The sequence below is a fragment of the Ochotona curzoniae genome, unplaced genomic scaffold (assembly GCF_017591425.1).
Source record: "Ochotona curzoniae isolate NIBS_2020 unplaced genomic scaffold, NIBS_Ocur_1.0 scaffold_1852, whole genome shotgun sequence".
Lineage (NCBI taxonomy): Eukaryota > Metazoa > Chordata > Mammalia > Lagomorpha > Ochotonidae > Ochotona > Ochotona curzoniae.
In genome coordinates, this window is record NW_024467087.1 from 13,173,982 (window position 1) to 13,194,139 (window position 20,158).

General features: G+C 44.1%; 1 protein-coding gene across 2 annotated transcripts in view; it reads left to right on the top strand.

Annotated features, from left to right (window-relative positions):
* Positions 1 to 1,077: 1,077 nt before the first annotated feature.
* HS6ST2 (heparan sulfate 6-O-sulfotransferase 2) overlaps positions 1,078 to 20,158 on the top strand; it is a 293,270-nt gene continuing 274,189 nt past the window's right edge. For both annotated transcript variants that reach the window (XM_040999765.1, XM_040999766.1), the window contains exons 1-2: positions 1,078 to 1,505; positions 2,456 to 2,974. In XM_040999765.1, the coding sequence (XP_040855699.1) occupies positions 1,078 to 1,505; positions 2,456 to 2,974 (947 nt within the window). The remainder of the gene's footprint in view (positions 1,506 to 2,455; positions 2,975 to 20,158) is intronic.

Sequence of the window (20,158 nt, forward strand, 5' to 3'; positions counted from 1 at the left end):
AAGGAAGTGACAGATTGTCCAGTACTCCAAGATCTGTGGTGAGGCCGCTCCCTTCATGGTACCAAGAGGACAAAGCAAAGAAAGCAAGGAGTGGAACTCAGTGAGGGAGCTTGAGGGAGAGTCTGCCCCAGCACGCTCCTCAGTAATCCCAGCACCTACAAATGCTGCTCTGAAACGCTGCTGCCACCCTGTGCCCTTTGGCAGCAGTGGGATGGGAGGCAGTACCCACAGTCGGCAACACCAGGCTCGTGGTTTAGGGCAAGCTGCCCTTATTAATCTGACAGGGCCAATCGGGGTCCTGAGTACTCAACACCTGTGTCTGGAGGCAACAGCTATTCTTTCCTCTTCAATCACCACACCCTGGTTGTACAGCAGAAAGCAGCATGTCGGCAGCTGGGAGGTGAAAATAACCTGTGCCTGTGTGTCCGAGCAGCTGCTGTTGGCACCCAGAAATGGGTGACCAGTGTCCAGTTTTCTAGGCTCTACGCTAGGGCTCTGCTGTGTGTCCTTGGGCATATCCATATCCCTCTCTGAGCCTCCGGTTCCTGATATCGCTTCACCTTGGATTACATGGTCTCACTCTGATAGTGTTCAGGCAACTATTCATTCATTCAATGACCCTTACCGAGCGAGGCTTTCCCGCAGGCACTGGGTTTGGTGCAGAGAATCCAGTGCTAGCGTGGTAAGAGCCAGTCCCTGTTACGAAAAACAAAAAACAAAAAGAAAACCAAACAAACAGAAAACCTCAGGTTGCTATTCTATTCTGTGATGTTTTATGGTCATGCTTTCTTCTTCATGCTGACTTACCTTCTCAGACTATGCCCCCGCTTCCGTTCGAGAATGGAAATTGGCAAGGAAGGAGGGAAAAGGTCCAATTTGCGCCTCTGCTATTTTAGGGGCGGTTGAAATTGCGAGCCCAAGTGGACTGATGCGCTCACTGAAGTGACCTCCGTTCTCCAAGACAGAAAACCTAGGTCCTCTGCTTGTGAAGTGGTTCGAGCTCTCGAGCGTGAGGCATTATTACATAAATTCAAGCTCGCACGGATCCTTAGTACCCTGAGTTGCCTGAAGGGGGGAATGGCACTGCCTGCGTGTGCAGCCCGGGGGCTCGGGCGGCCGCTGCAACCGGAGCAAGGAGCGCCCGCCCGCACCACCTGTCCCCGCCAGCATTCCAGAGTAGAGGCCGAACTGGCAGCCAGCCGGTCCGGGTCGGTCGCCGCCTCAGTCTGCGCGAGCCCTCCTAGGGGTGTGTCTCACGGATTCAACTGCCGGCCGTTCCTGGACGAGCCCCTCCGAGCGTCTTCTTCCCTGGCGGGAGCTGTGCGCGCCCCGCTTTTCGCGCTGCTGTCCCGAGGCCGCCGCAAGCGGATGCACGACCTCAGGAGACGCTGGGACCTGGGCTCCCTCTGCCGGGCCCTGCTCACTCGGGGCCTGGCCGCCCTGGGCCACTCGCTGAAGCACGTGCTCGGTGCGATCTTCTCCAAGATTTTCGGTCCCCTGGCCAGGTACGTTATAGGTGAAAACACGGGGCTCGCGCTCTCGAACCGCGGCGCGCGGTGTCTTGCGCTGAGGGAAGGCAGCGGCGAGCCGAGGGAAGGGCGGAAAGTTCGAGCTGGCCGTGGGCGACCTGGCTCGGGCGCTCCGGAGGGGGTGCGCGGCGTGCCTTTGGCCATGCTGCGGCTCCCTTCTCGCCGAACTGCGGGCGCGAGCAGCGCAGTGTCCCCGGCAGCAAGTCGAGCTGCCGGTGGGCTTTCTTCCCTCAGGGAGGAACTCCACAAGCCCGGCTCTGAGCTTAGTCGAGACGGCCTCCCGGGTGGGCAGCCGGGCGCGGGGGAGACCTGGGCTCGGCGCATATGGGGAAGGGAGACCCACAGCCCAGCAAGGCAGCTGCGTGCGCGCCACTGAGGGAACTGGGGGGCTGGAAAGCGAGGGCTAGTCCGGTGGGCGAAACGGAGCCACCGTGAGTGAAGCGAGAAGTGCAGGGGCCCGGACAGGGGGCGTGAGTTGGGATAGTGGGGCCACGGAGACAAGAGATGTCCCGCGGGTGCGGAAACTCTGTGAAGGGGCTCCGGGAAGCTCAGGAGTTACGGGGTGGGGTAGCTGGGGAGGCAGCTAGCGGCCCGCGGGAAGGAGTCAGGGTGTGTGTGTGTGTGTGTGAGTGTGTGAGTGTGTGTGTGTGTGAGTGTGTGTGTGTGTGTGTGTGTGTGTGTGTGTGTGTGTGTGTGTGTGTGTGTGTGTGTTGGGGGGAGCGATTGTGCTGCAGAAGCCACAGCGCTGAGCCTGCCGGGAAGGAAGGAAGCGGGGAAGGGCGCCACTGCCTCTGCTACTCGGTGCGGGGCGGGGAGTGAGGGGAGTAGGGGCGCAGCGACGGCGCCAGGGGGAGGGGACGGCGCGGGCGGTCGGCGGGAGCGGGCTGAGCTGCGGGATTGACGTAACGAGCTTGGGTTTCCCTCAGCGTCGGGAACATGGATGAGAAATCCAACAAGCTGCTGCTGGCTTTGGTGATGCTCTTCCTCTTTGCCGTGATCGTCCTCCAATACGTGTGCCCAGGCACAGAATGCCAGCTCCTCCGCCTGCAGGCATTCAGTTCCCCGGTGCCGGACCCGTACCGCTCGGAGGATGAGAGCTCCGCCAGATTCGTGCCCCGCTACAATTTCAGCCGCGGCGACCTCTTGCGCAAGGTAGACTTCGACATCAAGGGCGATGACTTGATCGTGTTCCTGCACATCCAGAAGACCGGGGGCACCACTTTCGGCCGCCACCTGGTGCGCAACATCCAGCTGGAGCAACCGTGTGAGTGCCGCGTGGGTCAGAAGAAATGCACTTGCCACCGACCGGGTAAGCGGGAGACCTGGCTCTTCTCCAGGTTCTCCACTGGCTGGAGCTGCGGGCTGCACGCCGACTGGACTGAGCTCACTAGCTGCGTGCCTGCGGTGGTGGATGGCAAGCGCGACGCCAAGCTAAGACCTGCCAGGTGAGTGTGCGCTGACGATCAAGACGGGCTCCAAAGTACCCAGAGCGGACCAGAGCCTGAGCGGGCTAAGGGCGGGAAGGCGCTGTTGAAGGCTGCAGGGGACCCAGAACGCACCTTGCACAACCCAGGCGGTTGCACTCCCCTCCTCCCCGCCCCGGAGCTGGCGCCAGGCACCCTGGCGCGCATCTTTGTGGCGCTGTGGCTGTCTCAGGAAGCCTTTCCTCTCTAGTCCGGGCGGCACGTCTGTCCATTTACAGTTTGGCTTTCTGGGCGGTTCAAAGGGTGTGCAGGATTAGCGAGTAGGCGTCCCTCCGCCGCCGCCCGAGACCTTGCACTGCACTTAAGACTCCACACTTGGAGAGCATAGTAGTAATGGTAGTAGTAGTAGTAGTAATAATAATAATAATAATAAATCCTGTACTCTGTATACGTCGCCCCTGGGTCCTTTCTCTTCCCGGCACCCCCTTTTTTTTGGAACCTTCTTTTCACTCGTGTAGCTCTTCCCTTTTTCCTCATTTCCTCTAGCGAGAAAATTCTTTCCTTCATGATCCTCCAGATCTTGTCTGCTGTTTGCTCGCTCTTTCTTCCACATTCCTTCCTCGATTCCCCACCCCCACTCCTCTTCTGTCTTACTCTTCCTGTTTCTGCCCTCCTACTCGACTTTCATCGCCGCCTCTGTTCTCCTTAAAACCCCCTACTCTCAACCAGCTTTCCACGGGGGAATGGGTGGCCCGCTGCCACTGTTTGTGGACACCCGGGGAAAGCTCGTGGTTCCCAGCCTGGCTTCCTTACCACTGACAGTTTGTGGAGGGGGGGGCGAGGGGAGGGAACGGACATGTAGGTGAGACTCACCCCTACCTTGTGTGAAACTCAAACCTGAGAAGCTTTACCAAACAAAACAAAACAACACAACACAAAACAAACAAACCAAAAAAACCAGCCCGGAATCCCAGCATGGGCACCTCTGGCTCAGTGTCTGGGCACCTGGGGCGGATGCAGTGAAACTGATGTATGTAAATAGCATTTTAAGTAGAAAACAAACAAACAAACAAAGACAGGGGCATTTTCTGTGCTCCAGCCACCTAGTGCCTTGGCTGGGGTCAGAAAATACTGTAAAGGGGACGAGGAGGTGTGCCTGGGGTACAGTTGGTGTAGCCAGGGCTCTAGTTTCCTTCTGGCTTCTCCACACACTGGAGTGCCAGGCAGTGTCTGGACTGGGTCTCTGAGCCAGGAATGACACGGTCCTGTTCCCTGCCTCCATTCTGGGTCACTACAAGGGTTGCTTGACTGGACCCCTTCAAGTTCCCCCAGGGCACTTTTTCTCCTGGATATGGGACTGCTTTGCAGGCGGCTTGTTACAACACAAGACTCAAATGGAGCACTGTGATAATCACTGCGAATTACAGAAACCATCACTCCCCATCCCTCATCCTGCCCTGTTTAACAGTAGCCTTCCGCAAATGCTCCAGTTCTGACAGAAATTCTGTTCCAATCTAATTTCCTTTCCAACACTGACCACTGTTATTTTCCATCTCCAAACAACCTTGGCTTCGCGACGATGGGAACCTCAATCCATTGCAAGCATTGTGTAAGTCATCGCCACAATCAGATTCTGGTGTTTAAGAACTCGAACAATTTGGCAATATTGGAAATAATTTCTCATGCTGACAGTGCTTGGTGGTCTAGTTAGGGTTGGTGACATTATTAAGAATCTTTAGAGCAAAAAACAAAACAAAACAAAAAACAAACAAAACAAAAACGAAATCTAGAACTGCATGGCTGTGATTGTGGCATAGAAGTAGAAACAAATCCTGTTCCTAATGGAAGCCGTAGCCCTGTCTGAAGATGCACACAGTATTTGAACCTCTATCAGTCCTTTTGAACATGTGGGTGAGGGTGTGACGTCAATGAACACACATTGTGAAAATGTGGTCTGAGTTATCTATTTGGTGGTGATTATTCTCTCGAGGATCCCTTCAGCCATTTTCTGTAATAGAATGAGGACCCCCTCAAAGCTTTACGTCCTTCTAAATCAAAGCCAAACTCTTTCAAATGAAACGGGATTTTTGTGGATATTAAAAGCGTGACACTGCAGTGCCATCTAGTCCAGTGAAAGAAGACTCATGTTTGAAAATGTCCAATTTTTTTGGATTTTATAGTGGTTGTAAAAATGGAACAAAATTTTCTGGAGAAGATTCATTGCTGCCTTAATGACACCCTTTTTCTTCATGCCTGCCTTCCTCCAGAAATTTTCTTCTTGAAGAATAGTGATCGGCTGAGGGTTTCACAATCTCCCAGATGCCTGCTTACAGGACCATTTCCCTGAGTTCTGATGATCAGTAAGGGTCAAGATGTGCAAGTGTGTGAGAGAGTGAGATGTGCAATGGAGTGTGCAGGCATGTGTAAGAGGTGAAAATTTAGAGCCATAGGCAGCTGCGCTGGCAGTGAACTGTGAGGGTAAAGAACTGGTCTTGGGTGATGGGCGGGTAGGCCTTGGGGATTGCTGTGTAGCACAGCCTTTGCCAGCCAGCTGCTGGGTTCCACGCTCCACTGAATTGAGGAGAAGAGCTTCTCTGTTTGGACTGGGCGTTCAGATACAGGAATCTTCACCCTAAGCCAACCATGAGCCAGCTGTATGACCTTAGACCAGAGCCTGTGTGGAGAGCGTGTCCAAATTTCTGAAGAGTTCGCCTGTCCCCATGTCTGTTATTTATCTGTAAACTTGTGCTGTCTTGGAGGAGGACAGAGCTACCAAAATACCTCCATTATTAGGTGACAATGAAGTTGAAAGAGGCTGAAGGCTTTCCCAAGGTCGCTGAGTTCATTACTGGGGCAGCACGAGTCTCTCTCCCATTCTGTCCGACTCCACCACCCTGTCAATTACAGTTTGACTAACAGGGATTTTTGGGAAAAAAAAGTGAGGGGCAAGGGAGTGGGCAGTATATCGTGTTGGTAATTACCACAGGGAAATACTCTGTAAATGTTAGGTGCAGTTATCACTAAGGCATCACCATTGCCAGATATTGACACCCGTGAATTTGGCCGAGGGATTGATTGGACCAGGGTTCCCAAACCCATTCACTGAGAGAATTTACCTTTACTCCCCCAATGTCTTAAGCTTATCAGGAGTAGGTTTCCTGGCCAGATTGCAGAGGGGCTTCTCATCATCAACAAGTTGCAAACATACAGCATAGCAGGATGGGAGGAGACTAGGGACCCAGTTGGTGACCATCAGTGGGAGCCCTGAGTAGTCACAAGGACCACTTTTGACCCACCCACAATAACTCATCCACATTAGGGAGAGCATGAACGGTTATGGGGGCAGCAGGCTAAGAACTTGAATTCTACTCCCTGTGTCATGTTTGAGATGTTTCCCAGAGTGTGTGGATAGCAAAGTGCTTGGGTACGATAGAACGGGTGAATAGAAATGCCTGTGATCACAGTGCATGGAGAGGACAAGGGCAGAGTGAGAGTGTGCCTGCCTGGCAAAGGCTAGAGTTGTTTATTAAAAATAATGTTTCTTTTAAAAATTAGGAGTTACATCTCATCCATCTGTCTGCCAGTATGCTGTGTGGAGTCAGAGAAGGGTCCTACTCATTTCACAATTTGTGAGACCATTTTGAAAATATGTCAAAACATTGTCGCTTACCAGCTGTTAAAAGTCCCAAATTGTTCAGGCTTTTCTCAGGCCGTATTCCCTCTGTTTGCAGCCAGCAATCTAGTGTGCCACTTGGCCTGTAGAAAGAATTCTGAGTTGGGTCCAGAGAAATTATTTTCTGCTGGGTCCCGTGCTGGCAGTCATAAATGTGTGATGAGGATAGAAGTCAGATCTATGGCTACAGAAGTCAAAGAATCTGACTTAATTCGTGTTGCTTTCTAGATTTTTAATAGCTTTCGGTTTTTTTAGCAGTCCTTTGGAAGGGCAGTTGTCGTTGAAAGTCCAGTAGAGCATTACTGACTGGAAAGGGAATAAGAAAAGTGTTTGGATGAAAAAAAGAGAGCTTTTCCTCCTTTTGTTCCATTTTTAAATTATGGTCAAACCTTTCTTCCATCCCACTTTTGTTGTAAAAAGCTGGCTTTGTTTTTGGAAGAGCTAGAGCTGGATAGTGCACCTGCGCACATGTCTCAGATACCCACATGTGCACTCCTTCATTTGCTTGATTCTGCAGTGAGGCAGGGTGACACAACAGGAGTACGGGTGCAGGGTGAGGCAGTGCATGGACTGTTTGAGCCAGCAGGGTTGGCCTTGTGGGCTGTCAGGCTGCAGGTGGCTGGGCTGTCAGTTGCCTTTACCCAAAGATGCCCTTTCTCAGCCATCTGGGATGAGAGCTGGTGTAGCACCCCACTCAGTTCACAGAAAAGTGTGTGTGTGTGTCTAGGGGCGATGTATTGTGATGACATCTGTAGAATGCCAACAGGGATGGCAAACATATTGTTGGAATCACAGCAAAGCTCTTCAATTTTCAGGGAGTTGAAAAGGTTACTCAGAACTAGTGTCTTTTACTAATTTGAGATTAGTGGCAGTTGAAATACTAAGACTTGTCTTTCCCAGCTGTCAGTTGTCAGCTGAGGTTTAAGGGAATGACATTAAAAGAATAACCATCCCTTGTTTCAGTTGTTCATGAAACAAAACTTTATAAAAGTGCATATTCTTTTCCAGGGAAGACACATCAGACTTGCTCTTTGAGTTTATAGTATAGTTGAGCAATTTTGTATCTTAAATATTTAATAAAGAAGATGGGCCTTGTTGGCAAATAATTTGGAAATCAATAATGTCTTTAAAATGTCAAACATATACCAGAATATGTGAAAAAAAAAGTAGAGACAAGACTGTCTGTTGTCTTGCAGTGTCTCTCTGGTTAGCAAACCTGGTAGGGTAACTGATGTTCCTGGTACAGTGCTGGCGGTTTAAGGAGATCAGCGGTACAGCCAGGGTCACTGCCTTCAGACTCAATGTCCATGAAGATTGGCCTGCAAGGTGCAGAACTGTGTAGCATAGAGAGGTGATGGGAGAATTCTGCTTGTGTGTGTAGTCTTTTCCTGTCTCTCACTTCAATGTCACCTCTGGAAAACAAAAGGCAGAGATCTAAATGAGAATGCTGTCTAACATTCTTTCCTTTGCAAACTCTGAGGAACAGACTAGAAGGAGAAAAAGTCTCCTTTAGAAGGCCTCTGGTGAATAGGATTATGCTTAGAAGAAAGTGGACATGGCAGATGCACATTATATTGCCGTGGATTTGGGAAGTTTAGCAGTTTCATCCAGCCAGTTCTGGCCAGATCTGAGAATGTTCATGCTTGAGGAAGTTAGTGAGGCAAGCAGAGTGGGGTTAAATTGCAAGGGGCCTGGAATGGCAATATTAAGCAAGTTGGACCCTCATGAATATGTGGAGTTTTTGGATGGAAAGAATGTAAATAACATGAAAAATAAATGAAGACTTTATTTTATTCAAGCTTTAAAGTACATCCTAGGTTTATAGCCTAGAATGGATGTGGTAACCATTGACCAAAAATATGGAGGCTGACAATGGGATCTAGTTTGGACTGGGAGGGTACTAAAGAAGATTGGACTGGGTTGCTAGATTTCAGTGCACATAACTTGCAAGGAGTGAGAACATGACCTCTGGAGCAGGTCAGGGTTAAGTTGTACTAGTGGGAATCTGGGAACTCTGTTCATCTAAATTCACAACTGACATTGTTATTTAAATGATAGCTGCAATTCACATATGTGCCTCCTAGCGAAGGAAAAGAATGTTTGAATAAAAGAAAAGATCGACAGTTATGATTACATAAAAATGTAAAATGTTCATCTGTCAAAAAAAAAAAACCAAATGAAAAGTCATATGTCAAATGGGTAAAAAAATGCACAGCAATTACATCAGACAAAAAGCTGAAGTCTTTCCTGTACAAGGAACTCCTGTGAATTGGTTGCAGAAACAATAGACATGATCAGACAATTTACAACATGGGACCCTCAGCTGCTTTACATACATGGAAAAAAATGTTAAGCTCACTGGTACTAAGGAAATGCAAAAATGTAAATTTTTTAAATAGAATTTTTCTTTTTGTTTGTCTAATTAACCCTGTGGGCTTTTTTTTTTTTAAAGAAAACCAAAAGCATCAACATCACCACCAAACAAGAAATATTCCTCAGTGCTGACAAGTGTGTGGTAGCTATCATCATTCTCATACATTGCTGGTAGAAATGTCATTTGAAGGATCCTTGGGAAACTAACTAGATAACATAGTTAAACAGCACTCAACTATTTATTCCTTTGACCTACAATATTTTTCTTGAGATTTTGTTGAAAACTTAAATCTGTGCTTTTCATTCATTCACTCATGTATTTCATCAATACATAGTGACTAGTCTGCTGTCACTGGTCAGACCCGGTCACTACCTTCATGAAGTGGAAAAGATAAACATGGAGCAAGTGCTCAGTGACTTAAAATTATGAGAAGTGAAAGTGTGGGGAGAAAGTACAGGGTGCTGTGCAAACATATCTGAGGACACTTTAAAAAATCCATGGAAAATGGAAATTGAAAGATAAGTTTATTTTGGTGCAAGAATGTTGAAATCCATGTATAGATTTTTAGTAATATGCACTTTCATGAACATTTTGAAATTCTTCCGTGTGTAAGAGATCTCAACATTTTGCACCCAAAGAAATTTTCTTTGAATTTTGTTTTCCATGAACTTTCTGAAGTTTCTTGTTACTAAGAGGCTAGGTATTTTTGTTGTAAGAGTAGCAAATAGGAAATCTCAATAGGGTCATGAAGTGTTTATCAATATTTCAGTTAATGATATATCCGGTATATGAGGATGGTCTCCAGAGAGTGCATTGTCTAGTGACCTTGTAGCTAGCATTATTTTTAAGTGCAGTCTATGATATTTGCATAATGATGAAACTACCTAATGACTAATTTTTCATAGTTTTTCATTGTTAAATGACACAGGAGTGAACATGCGTCTGAGGGATCATGATAAAACCATTTAAATTACTAGTAATTTAATGCTAAGGGAAATCAGAATTTTAGACGAAGTAGGAGTACAACTATGTTGAAGTAAAAAAGACAGATGCAGCTACACAGCAGTCAAGATGCTGCTTGGTATCTTATATTAGTATGCCTGGATTCAAGGATCAGCTCTGCTTCTGATTCCAGCTTCCTGCAAATACTCATTCTAGGAGGGAGCAGGTGATGGATGGTTTAAGTATTCGGGGCCCTGCCACCCATGCAGGAGACACTGATTGAGTGCTTGGCTCCTGATTTGAGCCTGGTCTAGCCTTAGCTGTTGCTAACATTTGGGCCTATATCTCTCTTTCTGTCTCTCTGTGTCTCTGCCTTTCAAATAAATCTAAAAACATAACAAACACTGCAAGTGAGAGAGCAAGTGTCTTCCTAACCTTCCCAAATCTAAGCGTAAAAGACAGAGGCTGGAATTAAAAATAGGAATATATTAATAGATTTATTAATATTTTATTGCTTATACTTTTTTCTGAAGATTTTGAATTTCCTTTAGAGTTTGCCTTGTTCTTATAATAAAATAATTATTAATAAGCATTAAAAAACTAAATGTTTTACTGGGGGTGTGATAAATGAGGATGGCATGCTTGTGTTCTGTTTGATTCCTGTGGACCATTGGCTGGTTGTTCCGTTAGCTTCTGGCTATCCTGGGAGTCCTTAATGAGGAAAATACCCCTCAGCTTGAAGGGCAAAAGGGATGGGTCAGGTGCTGTCTGCTGCTGATGTCTCTGATAATTTGCTGTTTTCATAATCCCATGCAATCCCTGCAGCTCCTATTGCAGAACAGGTTAGAGATATTTGGGCGAATTGGTTTTGTGTGTTCTTCTTTTAAAACTTAAATGGGACAGGAAGAGAATAGTGGTGCACAGCTGACAGTGGTAGCCTTGCTCTGTTCAGCCAGAGCCGCTTAGGAGAACCTCTTCCTAGGGGGAATGGACACCTGAGCTGGGCTCTGGTTGGAAGAGCACTCTTGTGAGTTGGTAAAGGAATGTCATTTGAAATATTGGTGACAGAGGGTGTGTGGGTGCTTGTGTTGCTGAGTTCCTTTGATAAAATCATTATCCTCAGGGAGCTGCAAATAAAGGTGAATAAAGCACCTCACTGCCCCCACCATTCTGGGTAGTTGAGAGGCTACTCCACAAACCTACAGGGAAGTATATAATCTTACTATTGAGAATCCGCTGAAACTACACTCTGTGTACACACTGTTTTGATAGCGCCAAGATGTGAGTCACAATTGAAAAGCTAATACTGATGTCCTATCATACATTGGAATGAGATATTCAGTCACTGAATTTAGAAAGAATGGTATGGAAGGTGAGTTCTCCCTATTAAAAGGTAATGAATAAGCCACTTCATGGTATATGTCACATGATGCAATGTCATTTTGAGCTTAGACAATAATTTTTTTCCTAAACTTTAGTAGCATGTTTATTGGTTAAAGAGCTTTTCTTGTTTGGCTAAGGTATTGGACTTTGCAGATGATTCAGCCTGTCGGTCTTATTGTATACCATTTGTTACTTCTGCCATTTTGCCTGTTAAGAACAGTGTTGAAGATTTTGACACATTTCCGAGCATTACACTAAATAAATCTGTCTTGCACATTGCACTGTGCTTTTTCTGGAATATTATAAATATTCAAATGTAGGCACACATGGAGATTCAAAATAAAATTCAGTACGTGCAAATTCTGCATAAATTTCATATTTATAAGTTCGCAGTAGTTTTAAACTTTTTATCTGATGGTATAAGTGTATCAGATATGAGCTCAAGGGAATTGCCAATAAATATATTTTCCTGATTAAACTAGGAGCTCTTTTCAGTAACAATTTAAACTTCAATTTTGGGTTATATTATAAGAGAATAATTTGCACTCCATTTATTCTGAATTGTCAAGAATTGTGTTCTTTCCCAATGTAAATGTCTGTAAAGAGGAATTCTTATTCAGTTTGATTGCTTTTCAAATTTTACCAGAAGAGATACCTTAGTGTGCTAGGAGAATTGGTCTATTTCTTGTGAAGAGTATCATCCCAATGAATCACTCCAACATACTTTTCTTTAGGAATATAGAACGGTTGAAATGTGAAATGTAATGATTTACATCACATGGATTATACTTGTGTGAACCATTCCTTGCATTATTTAGTTTCCCCCCACCCTCCATAAATTGGCTAGTAAAGAAACATCTTGAGTTAAGTAAGTATGAGCGCTAATCCATTCACTGAGAACCCTGGACTTCTGCAAACCTTCCACAGAAGACTTAGTGAAAGCAAATGATATGTAGAGATTGACAAGGGTGGTTAAGTTTCAGCCAGACAACTATTTAAAAAGGGCCCTTCCATGATGGCAACAGACTCCTCAGTTATTACAATAAACAAGAAGTGATTTAATTCATCAGTTGAAAGACATAGATTATCCCGATGGATGAATGTTGTGGGCTGAGGAGTTGATTAGCATTTGTTAAGCTTGGCTCCTGCAGGAAATGGGCTTGGGGGAAAGGTATATATGGCTGAATAAAGGGAGGCTGAGAGAGACCTCTTCCACCACTACTGGTCTCCTGTCGGTGTCTGATTCCCTGAGCCTCGCCGTGTCCATGCCACTGGCTAAGCTGGCCTGAACAGGTGGCGCCTAACGTGGGGCACGGCACAGTACGGCATGGCATGGCACGGCACGGCACGGCACGGCACGAACATCTGAGGGACCCCTGGACCTGCGAAGGTAAGTTTAGAATTTAAGAATTTTGCAGGGGCATTATTGGTTTAATCCCCAGACCTTCTCCCCATTTAGGGGCACGAGGGACAATCTGAGGGACCCCTGGAACTTTGGAGGGGCATTATTGGTTTAATCCCCAGACCCTCTCCCCATTTAGGGGCACGAGGGACAATCTGAGGGACCCCTGGAACTTTGGAGGGGCATAATTGATTTAATCCCCAGACCTTCTCCCCGTTTAGGGGCACGAGGGACAATCTGAGGGACCCCGGAAATGTAGAGGCAGGTTTAAAAATTTTCGCAGGGACATAAGTAAATTTATCAGGGAGCAATAATTCGCTAAAATGCAGGTAATTAAGGGAGTCCGAGATCTGCTCCACTCACAAGGCACCGACAGTAAGCTTAAGGCCTCGCAGAAGTTCATTGAAACTATCTGCGACGTATCCCCATGGTTTGCTCTCCTTGTAGCCACCTTTTTCCTCTGGCACTTGGTGAATATTACTTTGTCATCCCATCAAGTGGTGGTGCATCCCTTCCTTCAAAAATTATCTGTAAGAAGGGGGAGGGAACCGCAAACCAGAGTAAGTAGACAGAAGGAACTCCAAACCAGGGTAACAAAGGAGCTGCAAGCCAGAAATACAAGACAGAAGGAACATCGAACCAGAATAAGTAGACAGAAGGAATTCCGAACCAGGGCAAATACGGAAAAGAAACCGCAGAACAGACAAAGTCTAGAGCAATTGTGCGAATTAGATTCAGAGTCCTCTGCTGAGGACAAGGAAGGGGTAGAGGATGGAAGTGAGTCTTCCGAAGATCCCCCACCCATTGGAAGTTTGGCTGAATGCTTTTGCTGTCCGCTTTTTGATTCATCCAGACCTCCAATACCTGACTCTAAGTTTTCTGTTGCCTGGTTGTCCACCTTTTAAATATCTTTATAATATGATCAGGAAATAAGGTAAAGTCAAGAAAAAAGATTTTACAGAACTTGTCCTGTAGGCTTGCAAATTGTACTTTGGTAGGTCTTTTGTTGTGATAAATGTTTGGCAAGCTAGCTTCATCTGCATATCCATGGCCCATGGCAACTTTTGGGGTTTTAGAATTCTAAGAAATACAAGTAATACAAGGCAAATCTCTTAAGTTTCATTTGTGATATTTTCAAAAATGTGAAATTTTATCGCAAATAATTTGTTTTAGAAGTAAACTAACGCAGTACTAAATTATTACAAGGTATAAGTTAGATTAATGTGGTATTGTATGCATAGCATTTTTATAGTTTTAAATAAGTCTTTTGTTTTTGGCTGGTTATCAAATTTCTCACTGCTTTAAATTGGTAAAGGTTTTGTATTTGTTTTAAAGGTATTTGAGTGATGATTACATGTCAATAATAGAGTCTAATCTATAATGCGTTATACTAACAACAACAAAAACCTTCTTTTAGATATTTTTAGCCATCCTTAAAAAGGCATCCAAGAATTCAAGTTTCCAATTCTAGGGTTTCCCTTGGTACTCGTATAAAGCCTCAGGAATGCCAACGGATTTATCTCTCATTTTGTGGAGACAGTTAATCAGGCTGATTGGATTAAGATTATTGCTAAATGGAGTAAAATTTTGTCGTGTCATAATGTACACACCTATGGAATTGTGAAGGTTTAAATTTTAGTTTACACACTTTTAATGATTTAGCTCTGCAGTTGTATCTGGTTATTCACTATGTATTCTTAGCATAGCTATTTACTGAAAAGACTAAAATTCGCATTCTTACTATGAACATGAGGGGTGGGCACGCTTATGCTGTAATTGTGGGTTGATTTGTTGGCATAGAACAGCAGATGCTGTGAGATTTGGTTTGACCTCCTGTATTCCATCATATGCCTCTTTGTGTGTGTGTAACCCCTGTAGTGCAAAATGTTTCTCCAGGCCCGGGAATTGCTGTCTGTGCATTGCTACCGAACTAAGATGTTTCTATGGTCAGGGCCTCTTGTCTCCCATTATGCCTCTATGTATGTTTCACCTGTGTAGTGCTTTGTTTTCCCAAGCCCAAGAATTGCTGCCTGCTTGTTGCTACTGAGGTAAATCACTCCTAGCCATGGAACAGGGTAACCAACCTCCCCAAGTATGGTTTGTGCAGCTGCAGCAGACAACGCGTTGGATGGCAGCCAGTGACGGGTAAGATGGACCGTTCACTGACCAACCTAAGACAGGGGCTCCGTCATGCTACGGAGATTCCCAATGATGGGTAAGGCTGGTAACCTAGAGTCCACAACCTAAGACAGGCGCAGACAAGTCTGCTTTAAAACAAAGAAGGGGGAGGATCTGTTGTGGGCTGAGGAGTTGATTAGCATTTGTTAAGCTTGGCTCCTGCAGGAAATGGGCTTGGAGGCTAGTGGCACCTTGTCTGTCGGACTCATTAGCATCCAATTGTTCTGCTAGAGGCTTGGGGGAAAGGTATATATGGCTGAATAAAGGGAGGCTGAGAGAGACCTCTTCCACCACTACTGGTCTCCTGTCGGTGTCTGATTCCCTGAGCCTCGCCGTGTCCATGCCACTGGCTAAGCTGGCCTGAACAGATGAAGACACAAAATCAAGCTATATGCTGTGTGTCTATGTAAGAGACACAGTTAAAATATAATACCGAAAGCATGGGAATAGATATTTGTGAAAACTCTCACCCAAAGGAAGTTTATATAACTCCATTGATATTAGACAAATCCAACTTCAAGATATAACTGTTATTGGAAGTAAACACCATCACTAATAATTGTTAAAATTTATTCAGACAATAACTCTTAATTTGTATATACTTGGCATTGTAGTTTTGAGATATAAAGGCAAAAGTTGATAGAAGTATAACAAGAGATTATGAAAAGCATTGAATTCTTTTGAAAATGGTTAGATGAGTATAAATGGATAGGGATTCAGAAGCTGAACAACATGAATAAAAAGCTCAATATAATGAATTTGTGTATATATAGAGAGACACATAAATACATGTAAATGGATATACATGCATATATACATGCATGCCTACTAAACATTATGTATATATATATGTATTCCACCCAATTGCAAGAGTACACAGTCTTCTCATATGCATGTGGAACACTTCTGAAAATAGACCATGCACTAAACCCTAACGACCATCTTCAAAAACATAAATGAAAATGTTTTGCTACAGACCATGTTCTTCATTATCTACAGTGCTTAATTATTGGGTGCTATAGCTAGGCAGGCATGAATAAGGCAAGGGGTTATACTTGAGGGCATAATGAAGGAGCAGCAATAGTCTGATGTATTTGGGAGTCTTACCAATCTTTCAGTGATTACATCAGATTTCTTAATTTACTATGCAGGAATAAAGAACTCCTTGTAAAGTAATGATTTGAACCTAATTGTTAAAATTGATTAGTATTTTGTGATGCCTTCTGAACCAGGCCCTGTGCAAGCAGCATAACATATATTTTCCCACTTAATCCTCAAAACAACACTCGGAGGGCAAATGTTTTAAAAGCCTATTTGAGACAAGAAAGTAGAGAATTGGGCAAGGTGTATAATGTGCCCAGATCTACACAGCCAGACGGCATTGGAACTGGAATTTAAAACCGACTGGGACACCTGACCTGTCTGGTATATTTTAATGTCTATTAAAATTTCAGAGAACTCTACAAAACGCTTTATCTTTTTTGTGGCTTTGGCTATACAAGCTAAGTGCAGTGGAGACTTGAAGCAACTATCTGGAGCTATCAAGACCCAACATGGTAACTGAATTTTGAAAAGCACCTTTAAAAATCACGTAATAAAAATGGGTCTTTGAAGGTGAAATCTGCAGCTCTTTTTTCCCCTCTTAAATAAAGGTTTAGGTATCCGAGTTATTTCATGTGCTTTCAACCTGGGTTTACACAGAAGAATTCTGGATGTAGGGACAATAAAGAAAGAAAGGAATTGTGCTGGAGGAAAGATTGGCTTTTTTATAGATAAGGGAAAACGAGCCTTAAATATATTAAATGTTGGCTCCATGTGGACTGAGGATACAGTTTACATGCTAATATTGGTGGCTGCCTCACTACCAGAGTCAGCGGCACTGCCCTGACCAATTGTGCCCTGTTTCTATGACTGACATTTTTGGCCCATTAGAAGTTGGTAGATGCAGTCCTTGGAGGGTGTTGAACGTGCTTTCAGCATGGGCATCAAATGTAAACTAGGAGCTGAGAAGCCAGTGAAATAAAGATTCTGTCTCTTAAAGCAAGTAAAGGATCCCAGGACCATGAATCCTGAAGCTTACCCTTATTCCTGGTGCTCATCATGATAGTTATTATGAATGTATTTTGTAACTGAGATGACCAAGTTTGGGTGACAAATTCCTACAGGAGTGACCCTTCTCTCCTGCTTGGAAGAGGCAACTTCAGGAAAGTGCTGCTATTAAAGAGGAAATGCAGATTAGCATGGATCCACCAGTCTGAGCGAGTGATTAGTGTGAGCAGCGAAGAAATTAGTTTCAAGGCACAGAAGAATCCTAAGAAGACACTCAATACACCCACAAGCTGGCGTGACCTTGGGCTTCTGACCACTTAAGGAGAGGCCTTGAGCTGAGACTCTGCTAAGTGGAAGATTAACTAGCCAAACATCCTGAAGGCTGATAAGCTGGATCTATCAGCCAGTTTAGAAGCAAAAATGCTTCTTATTTTTGTGGTGGATTTTGTTGAAAGAGGCGCATTGTTTTCTAAGTGTGTAATAGGCTGGCTCCAGCTAATTGAAACAATGTGGAAATGAAGCGTATTGGGATGAATGATGTGTATGTAGTGGGCTATTTATGAAAAATTAGTTCAATAAAATTATAGTAGATGTGCAGCAATGATTTTATATGTAATTGTACTATAAGATTAATGAAAGGAAATTAGACTAATATGAGAATGTGACACTAAAGCAAATTTTTTTTCCTAAATTACATTAGAGAATAAAATGGTCTGTATGAATATTTGCTTTCAGGTAAATTATCTGTGCTTAGCACCTACCACCTTCAATTTGTTCTTTGTGACATGGAAGCAAAGCAACAACAACCAAGACAAACAAAAACAAAGGAGAGAGCAAAAGAGAGATAGGTCATTTTATCATCAGTATAGCATTTTACAATCTTCTGGCAGCTTTTGTACTTATTACTGTATGGATAAACATTAAATCTATGTCTCATTTAAATGTTTATGCAGTTATAAAGATATACACATGTGCACACAAAGTAATTAAGCAATTGATATGTATCTGACAGTGTTTGGTAACTTCATGCCAGTTAGAAGTGGTAAAGAAAAAATAACCTTTGCTTCGCAATCTGACTGCTCCCATGCATTTTGTTTTATGCATTTCAAGAGAGAATCCATGTAATTACCGGATTTTGCATACGTGCAGCTTTCAGTGAGGCTTCTATTTATTCCAGATGGTCTTGAAGAGTTATTGGCAAGGGGCTCAAAGACCTGGATGTCACAAGATCCATTAGGATGAGTCTGAAATCGCACTTTTGGCTATCCAGCAGGTCCTCCTGTATGAATATGGGAAGGCATATGCTTTTGATATTGGGAGATCTAAAGATATTATGGCTCAGCTAGACCATTTAACACATGATTGTATTAGCTCATCTCATCTCAACCAAGGCGTCCTTTGTTGCAGGCAGTTTGCCCAATGCTATTGTCAGAAAATGGCTCATAATTTTCCAGAGTCCAACTGAATGTTGGGTGAAAAGTCGCATACAGAATTCGTGTGTATTAAAGTTAGCACTTATATTGACAAAACATGAAGGGTGTGAGGGATAAAAGGAGTTCGTTTTAAAAGAAATAGGGGAAGCTGAGTATGGGTTCATTTATTGTGAAATTATACTAATATGAAATGATAGTAGGGGAAGAGAGATGGAGATAAATGGGAACCCATAGTACATCACAACTTTTGTAAAACTAAATTAATAGCAATAAAATTAAAAAAATGAAAACAGAACAGGTTGTATTGGAATGAGTGGAGTTTTGATGCCATTCACGGAATGCCATATTGCTTTTGCTTTTCATTCATGATGTGTATTTCTAATTTTGATGGTTTGATTTATTTCCTTTTGAAGATAATATTTTCAGGATCAAGTCTAAGAATTCTTTTTTTTTTAAGATTTATTATTTATTTTTTATTACAAAGTCAGATATACAGAGAGGAGGAGAGACAGACAGGAAGATCTTCCGTCTGATGATTCACTCCCCAAGTGACCACAACGGCCAGTGCTGTGCCGATCTGAAGCCAGGAGCCAGGAGCCTCCTCCAGGTCTCCCACGTGGGTGCAGGATCACAAAGCATTGGGCTGTCCTCCACTGCTTTCCCAGGTCACAAGCATGGAGCTGGATGGGAAGTGCAGCTGCCAGGATTAGAACCGGGGCTCATAAGGGATCCTGGCACGTTCAAGGCGAGGACTTTAGCTGCTAGGCCACGGCGCCGGGCCCTAAGAATTCTTTTTAAAGATTCATTTTATTTTACTTTTTATTGGAAAAGCAGATATACAGAAAAAAGGAGACAGGAAAAAAGGAGACAGAGAGAAAGATATTCCACCTGCTGGTTCACACCAAGTGGCCACAGTGACTGGAGCTGTGCCAATCCAAAACCAGGAGCCCGGAATTTCTGGTCTCACACGTGGGTGCAGCATCCCAAGACTTTGGGTCATTCTCAACTGCTTTCCTAGGCCATAAATAGGGAGTTGGATGGGAAGCAGAGTTGCTAGGATACACACCAGCATCCATATGGGATCTGGTTTGCAAAGTGAGGACTTTAGCTGCTAGTCTACCCTGCGCTGGGCCCAAGTCTAAGATTTTTTTCTTTTAACCTAATCCCAGATCTTTTTCTTTTATGTTCTTTCTTTTTTTGGTTTTTGCTTTAAGTAGTATCATTTTAGCTTTTATATTTGAGTCTAATATGCATTTATAACTTATTTTCTTGTTTAGAAACATTTTATACAAAATAACCTCAACTGTATAATTTTTTAAAGATTTATATATTTATTTGGAAGCAGGGAAGGAGGGAAGGAGAGAGATCTTACATTCATTTGTTTAGTCCCCAAGTGCTTGCAACAACCCAGACTAGCCTATTTCAGAGCTGCATGCGAGAAACTCAATCCAGTTCCTCCATGTGGATCACCCAGACCAAGTACTTGAGCAATTACTTGTTGTCTTCTAGGGTGTGCAATAGCAAGAAGCCAAAACTTTGAGCAGAGGTGAGACTAAAACCCCCGGCACTATGCTATGCAATTTGTAGGAATTCTAACATCTTCACCACTAGGCCAAAACACCTACGTACTGTCATTGAATTTATCGAGTTTTTTCCACCTTTCAATTCCCACTAGGACTTTAGCTACTAGGCTACCATGCAGGGGACTAAGAGTTCACTTAAACAAACAAACAAACAAATAAATAAATGCGCATTTTAGCTATAAATTTTC